The 7580-nt window shown below is 40.6% G+C and overlaps 1 protein-coding gene across 2 annotated transcripts in view; it reads left to right on the top strand.

The window, feature by feature from the left end:
* The window catches only part of MRPS10 (mitochondrial ribosomal protein S10), a 10427-nt gene extending 3192 nt beyond the window's left edge, over window positions 1-7235 (top strand). Inside the window, exons 2-7 of one of the 2 annotated variants that reach the window (XM_017878293.1) lie at window positions 340-404; window positions 492-564; window positions 3082-3218; window positions 4647-4755; window positions 6411-6500; window positions 6980-7088. In XM_017878293.1, the coding sequence (XP_017733782.1) occupies window positions 340-404; window positions 492-564; window positions 3082-3218; window positions 4647-4755; window positions 6411-6500; window positions 6980-7063 (558 nt within the window). In that variant the 3' untranslated portion in view covers window positions 7064-7088. Of the gene's footprint in view, window positions 1-339; window positions 405-491; window positions 565-3081; window positions 3219-4646; window positions 4756-6410; window positions 6501-6979 lie in introns of both variants that reach the window. The other variant, XM_017878294.1, reaches the window with a different exon arrangement.
* Window positions 7236-7580: the final 345 nt, after the last annotated feature.

Here is a 7580-nt window from a genome sequence, read left to right on the forward strand (position 1 = left end):
AAAAAAAAAAAAAAAAAAAAAAATGGGAAGATAAAGTCACATTTTTTTCTTGATGTCCACATAATTCATAGCTTTTTTAATGGGAGAATTGTTTTTTTTGAAAAGTTTTATTCCTAAACTTTAAAATAGAGATCCTCTAGTATTTTGAGACTGCTTTTTTATCATCAACTCTACCATTGTCCTCCTTTTTTTTTTTCAATGAAATCTAATTTGGCCATTTTAGTTACCCCAGTATCTTCATCTGAAATAATGAGGTAACCCTTTAGTTTTTAGTGGAAATTATGAATGGTTTGGTAGTTGACTTTAATTCTAACACATGTCCTACTTTTTTTTCTTTAGGGATTGGGGAATTTTTCTATGAACAGTTCTAAGGGCGATGAAGTCAAAAATGGTGGCTTTCTTCTGTAAGTATACAATTGGATGTGCTAAACTGAACAAAATAGGTTATTGTGCTATTTTACTTAGGGTTCTCTTTTTTCCCCCACACATAGCAGTACCAATATGAAGTGGGTACAGTTTTCAAACCTACATGTTGATGTTCCAAAGGATTTGACCAAACCTGTGGTACGTACTCCCTGTTCTTTGGTATAAGGAGCTACATTAGCAATAGGTTTTCCTTATTATTTCATTGGGGTTTCTTTTTCCCCAAACACTCTATGAATAAAAAAATTTTGTCCTAGAATACTGGCAGATGCACAATGCGTATATTCTCTTAACTCCCTGGATTGTATTATCTTCAGGGTATCAAAGGAAGTTCTAAAAGGATAAATTATTTACCCCCAAATAACTGCTAATTAGCAGTCTTTTGCTTTTAGCTTGGCATAATGGAAGAGTTGTCAGAATTTGTGATGTAGAATACTTGATGTTATGTTATGGGAAAGTATTTTTCTGGTAGCCTTCAAGTCTTTGTTTTCATTTTGTGTGTTGAGCCTGGGCCTGGACGGTGCTTTATTGTTCACAGTGAGAAAATGCATTAGCACAAATAATAAACATCTAGAAGGAACTCGGTAACCCTGTAGAAGCTATGATTTCATCAATCCAGTTTTTTGTGTTACTTGTAATTTTTAAAAATCCTTCCGTTTCCACCCCTCAAAAATATTAACAGTTTGGGATTTTACAGTTCTAGACATTTGTCTGTAGGTACTTATTTTGTCTGTGCACATGTCTAGTTTACTGCTCTTTTTTTTTTTCTATCTTTTCTCTTAATAAATACTGGATATTTATTTATTTATTTTGAGACAGAGTCTCGCTCTGTCACCCAGGCTGGTGTGCAGTGGCATGATCTTGGCTCACCTCAGCCTCCTGGGTTCAAGCAGTTCTCATGCCTTAGCCTCCCGACTAGCTGGGATTACAGGCACGCACTACCATGCCTGGCTAATTTTTGTGTTTTTAGTGGAAATGGAGTTTTGCCATGTTGGCCAGGCTGGTCTCACACTCCTGGCCTCAAGTGATCTGCCTGCCTCAGCCTCCCAAAGTGCTGGGATTACAGGCATGAGCCACCACACCTGGCCAGTACTGGATATATTTCTATGACAGTACATTTAAGCACCAGTCTGCAACTCCCATGCCTGCAGGAGCCAGGCCTATAAGAAAAGGTTGCAGAATTGGCATGGTGTGCCACTGTCTTTATAAGCAAGACAGCAGCTACTCACTCTAGCCACTTGTTGCCCTGTGGGAAATCAGACCTAGTGATGCCAGCTTGTCTAAATCTTCCAAGCTAAACTGAAATCCAGATGTTCTTGTGAAATCTTCTGATTTTTAATATTCCTAACAAATTCAAAGTATCTTTTAACACCCTGTAGGGATCAGTCAGAACACATTTTGAGGCCGGGTGCGGTGGCTCAAGCCTGTAATCCCAGCACTTTGGGAGGCCGAGACGGGTGGATCACGAGGTTAGGAGATCAAGACCATCCTGGCTAACCTGGTGAAACCCTGTCTCTACTAAAAAATACAAAAAACTAGCTGGGCGAGGTGGCGGGCCCCTGTGGTCCCAGCTACTCGGGAGGCTGAGGCAGGAGAATGGCGTAAACCTGGGAGGCAGAGCTTGCAGTGAGCTGAGATCCGGCCACTGCACTCCAGCCTGGGCGACAGAGCGAGACTCCGTCTCAAAAAAAAAAAAAAAAAAGAACACATTTTGAGGCTATATTCATTCCCCCTTCTCATCCCTCAACTCATGACACAGGCTATCAGTATATTCTATTCTTCCAACAACTCTTTTTGGGGTAATTGAGAGTGGATATCTAGCTTTCTGGCTAGTAAGTAAATCTCCTTTCAGGAGTGAAGTGATTTAACTCTGAATCATCGGATTAGTAGTATAATTTACTGGTTTAATGGATGAATGAAATGAAGGTAATTCACCTCTTGGAAGAAAGTCAGAAGTGTCAAACCCATTATTTCTGAGGTCTTTAGGTATTAGGGTGGAAGAGGTAGAAGTTATAGGTACAGTCAGCGTCATATCATTTTAATTAGAAATGAGTAATTTGTTTATTAGGACAGGCAAAACATACATGAATAAAACTTAATAAAAAATATGAATAGAACTAGCTTGGCTTTGTATAATAATGTTTTATAATTAATAAGCACTTTAATCTGTGTTTTCTTATTTTTTTCTTAGAGAAATACTGTGGGCTATAGCATAGGTTTACCCTCTTTCATATGTGAGGAAACCAATGTGCAGTGAGATGGGATGATTTGCCCGTTGTCCTTCAGCTACCATTAGCAGAGTTTAATTCTCAGTCCAGGTCTTCTGACCAGGCTCTTTTTATTAGGAGACCCTGAAATCCTTTCTCATTGTGAATTTGAAGCTGAATAATTATTTTAAGTTGGAAAGTTCCTTTAGTAATTTTATGGGTTGCCTTGAAAATTCTTTTGATTCACGCTGTATTTTAACAGATGCTGAGGCTTATTGTCCAGATCTGAACGTGAAAGTATCTAGACACTTCAGCTAACGTGCTGTCACTCAGTGTTTTTCTCCTCATTTATTAGTAAACTCTGAAGTTTTTCAATTGAGGGTAATGTGTTAAATTTGCTAGTTATAAATATAAGAGGAACTAAAACTGAAACTTTTCTTTGGGATTGTAGATAACCATCTCTGGTGAACCAGACACATTGTATAAGCGCCTGTCGGTTCTAGTGAAAGGTCACGATAAGGCTGTATTGGACAGTTATGAATATTTTGCTGTGCTTGCTGCTAAAGAACTTGGGATCTCTATTAAAGTGTAAGTATGGCCTTTCCTGATCTGACCTGTTCGTTGCTATAATATGATCAACCAGGAAAATAGTGCTCATCCCAGGAAGGTCTAAACTTTTTTTTTTTTTTTTTGAGACAGAGTCTGGCTCTGTTGCCCAGGCTGGAGTGCAGTGGCGCAACCTCAGCTCACTGCAACCTCTGCTTCCTGGGTTCAGGCAGTTCTCAGCCTCCCAAGGAGTAGCTGGGACTACAGGCGCACGCCGCCACGCCTGGCTAATTTTTTGTATTTTAGTAGAGACGGGGTTTCACCATGTTGCCCAGGCTGGTCTTGAACTCCTGAGCTCAGGCAAATTGCCTGCCTCGGCCTCCCAAAGTGCTGGGATTACAGGCGTGAGCCACCATACCTGGCCCAGTCTGAACTCTTTTTTTTTTTTTTTTTTTTTGAGGCGGAGTCTCGCTCTGTCGCCCGGACTGGAGTGCAGTGGCCAGATCTCAGCTCACTGCAAGCTCTGCCTCCCGGGTTTACGCCATTCTCCTGCCTTAGCCTCCCGAGTAGGAACTCTTAAAGTAGGATAGAAACTCTTGGTGGGTAGAGTTTAAGCTTGTGGTATGTTATCCTAATCAGGATCATGCCTTCCTGCCCACTGGAGTTTTTAAATACTAGAATGAGTAAACAAGGAAAATGAAAGAAATCCTTTTTCTAGAAATTGCATTGATGTAAGGAGACTCAAGAAGGCCATGTTTCTGGGATCTCCATGGAGCAGGGAGGTAGAGTGGGTGAATGAACAATCGTTTTAGACCCTTTGGATGTGATGATTTTGGGCTAATATATCCATTGTTTCAAATCTTCCCTAAGAAACACCACTCACCCAGTAATTTCTTGCTTGAACAAGGTAAGCTTCAGATAGCCTTGGAGTCACTGCAGGGTCAAGCATAACTGTCTCCTTTGTCTTGTCATCTGTTCCTTCTGCTGTTGAACAAGGCCCCATCTGGGGCTTTGGCAGTCTGACCTTCTAACAAAAACAGAAGGCCACAGTTTCCCAAAATAGACTATAGTTTTGTTATTTCGATGTATCTATAGATTTTCCTAAAACAACAGACATATAGCAGATGTTACAACTGTGTCCACCACACTGGTGCTACTCTTCACAATTCATATGTTTGGTCAATAAAAGACTAAAGGGTGTAAAAGCAGCAGGTGTGTATGTATGCATGCGCACTTGACATGCCAGGGCTTATTTTTGAGCCTGTGGGAAAAAGCTATTGCTGTCTGCAGTGTTTATTTTGGCCTGAGTTTTATGATAGCAGTTGTTGTTCCAGATGACATTTTTGGCAAATGGAAGTCTGTAAATGGTACTTAATGCCTATAATCGAGTGTGAGTCTGACCTACAAAATTAATGGAATTATGCTTTGTTATCATAGTGACTCAGGTTTTGTTTTGTCCATTAATTTCAGACACGAACCTCCAAGGAAAATAGAGCGATTTACTCTTCTCAAATCAGTGCATATTTACAAGAAGCACAGAGTTCAGTATGAAATGAGAACACTTTACAGATGTTTAGAGGTGAGTGTATTTGAGAAATCCTGACATTTTTGAAATACCAGAAATTCACACCGACATACAACTTTAACATTGACTAGATTGACTTCTTTCAGCAAGCCCATGTCTGTTGGTTGTACAGAAGGTAAATATCTTTTAGTGTTTATGGAAGTGTCATGGTAGGAAAAGTAAAATTAAATGAAGCCATCCTTTAGAGTAGTGCGTACCTTAACTCAGGAATGCAGATTATGCCAAGATGGCATTGGAATAATTTTGCTCATATTTCAAAAATTCTAGTTAAGTTTTTACACAGTTCTAATAACTGTTTCACATACTAGCTGGATTTTCCATGTCAGTGATGCACAGCATTAGATTTTTCATTCATCTGTTACTCATTTGTGCTTCCATTAGTGCCAGCACAGTCTTGTGCTTAAGGAGAGCATGGGTTCTGGAGTTAGACTGCCAATGCCAGAATCCAAGTTCTGGCACTTGACAGCTGTGTGACATGTACCTCAATTCCTCCATCTATAAAATGAGAATAATAGTGGTACCCATCTCAAAAGGTTAGTGTGAAAATTAGAATGGAAAATTTATGTAAGCACTCAGAATACTTTGATCACATAGTAAGTGATTGGTAAATATTAAAACAAGCACTCATGCATCTTTTATATGGAAAGTACTGTACTAGTCATTGAGGGCACAAATATAATAAAGTCAGGGTCCCTACTCTTTTTGAGATAGAGTCTCACTCTGTCACCTAGGCTGGAGTGCAGTGGCACAATCTAGGCTCACTGTAACCTCTGCCTTCCGGGTTCAAGCAGTTCTCCTGTCTCAGCCTCCCTAGTAGCTAGAACTACAGGTGTACGCCACTGTGCCTGGCTAATTTTTGTATTTTTAGTAGAGATGGGGGTTTCACCATATTGAACAGGCTGGTCTTGAACTCCTGACCGCAGGCGATCCACCCACCTCGGCCTTCAAAGTGCTGGGATTACAGGTGTGAGCCACTGTGCCTGCCCGGTCCCTACTCTTAAAAAGAAAAACCCAAATTTTATCCACCTGTGTCTGAGGGAAACATCTCTCATAGTTTACACAGAAAACCTTATACTAACTGTATCTTATAATCCAGTCCTTTTGTCTTCAGTTGTTTTGTGAGCCTCTTGAAAGTATACTGCTTTGATACTGTGCTTGCCAAAGGTATTCCATGGAGCCCAGGTTTTAAGGCAGCAGCATTTTGGAAGAAGAGGGTTTCTGGGCCATGTTGCCCCTATGCCGTCAACCAAAGGATTCGTACTTTTTTTTTTAATTGGGATTTTACATAAGATTCTTTAGGGGAGGCCAGGTGCGGTGGCTCACGCCAGTAATCCTAGCACTTTGGGAGGCCAAGGCGGGTGGATCACTTGAGGTCAGGAGTTCGAGGCCAGCCTGGCCAACATGGTGAAACCCCGTCCCTACTAAAAATACAAAAAAAATAGCTGGACATGGTGGCACACACCTGTAGTCCCAGCCACTCGGGAGACTGAAGCAGGAGAATGGCTTGAACCCAGGAGGCAGAGGTTGCAGTGAGCTGAGATCACATGCACTCCAGCCCGGGCGACAGAGTGAGACTCCATCTCAAAAAAAAAAAAAAAAGTGTGCTTTAACAAACCATACATGAATCATTTTCATGTTTGATGTTTTAGTTAGAACATCTAACTGGAAGCACAGCAGATGTCTACTTGGAATATATTCAGCGAAACTTACCTGAAGGGGTTGCCATGGAAGTAACAAAGGTATAGCTTGAATTTCTACCTCTTTCGGCTGGGGCAGTGGGGAGTGGTATCTGTATTGTTGTTTTGATACACTGCAACCTGGTCCTGGCCCACTGAGTAGAGTTTGCCCTAACCTGTGGCAAACTGGGAGACAGAGTTGCCACAGTGGTTGGGGGCTATCCACCCCTTGCAACAGAATCCTGCCATTTCAGCCCAAGTCCTCCGTGAACCACCTCTAAAGTTCTCCCTCCTCAATATTAGTTGTCTAGACTTGGGGATCCCATTAAGTGGCAATCCATGAAGATCATTGAGGATCAAATAGATTATATATGTGAGAGTATTTTGTAGACCATCAAGTTTCCTTCTTTCCATTTCAGAACCCTATAGAAGGACTAGGGGATAAAAGAAAAGAAGAGGATTTGACCAAATTAATAAGTCTGATTTATAGCCAAAAAGTTCTTTTAAATCCACATTATAGTTTTGTTTCTCTCTTTTTTTAGACACAGTTAGAACAGTTACCAGAACACATCAAGGAGCCAATCTGGGAAACGCTATCAGAAGAAAAAGAAGAAAGCAAGTCATAAAGCCTCGGGGAGGCCATTTGTGCCTGAATTTGGAATGAGGGTGGGGGTGGGCCAGATGAGTATGTTTATAGCGGAGAGTGCTTCCAGCTAGATGATTGGGAGTCCGCCCTAACCTGTTCCATTGAGTTTTCATGCCTTCATCAGCTGAAGAGCAGGGAATGGAATTTAATGGAAGGAACCACTTTTATCTATTCTTTTTATACATGGTTCATTGTTTCAGTTCTGATTTTCAACAACATGAGCAAACATCTTGACTCAAAGTGGAAAGTGGAAAATTCTATTTTGTTAATGGTGCTGTGTTCAAATTAATTAGTTTGCACCATTTTAATTTATGTCAGTTGGAGTGCATCTGAAAATAAGTGCTTGAAGTGTTTCACACCCTTATTTTTTTTTTTTTTTTTAAGAATTCCTAGAAGGAATCTTTGGCTAATTCAAATTGAGCCAGTTAAAGTTTCTTGATATTTACCTTTGTGGCAGCTGCATAATGCTAACTTGGGGGTGGTAACCAACCAAGTTT

This window comes from Rhinopithecus bieti, unplaced genomic scaffold, assembly GCF_001698545.2.
Source record: "Rhinopithecus bieti isolate Rb0 unplaced genomic scaffold, ASM169854v2 scaffold_9981, whole genome shotgun sequence".
Classification (NCBI taxonomy): domain Eukaryota; kingdom Metazoa; phylum Chordata; class Mammalia; order Primates; family Cercopithecidae; genus Rhinopithecus; species Rhinopithecus bieti.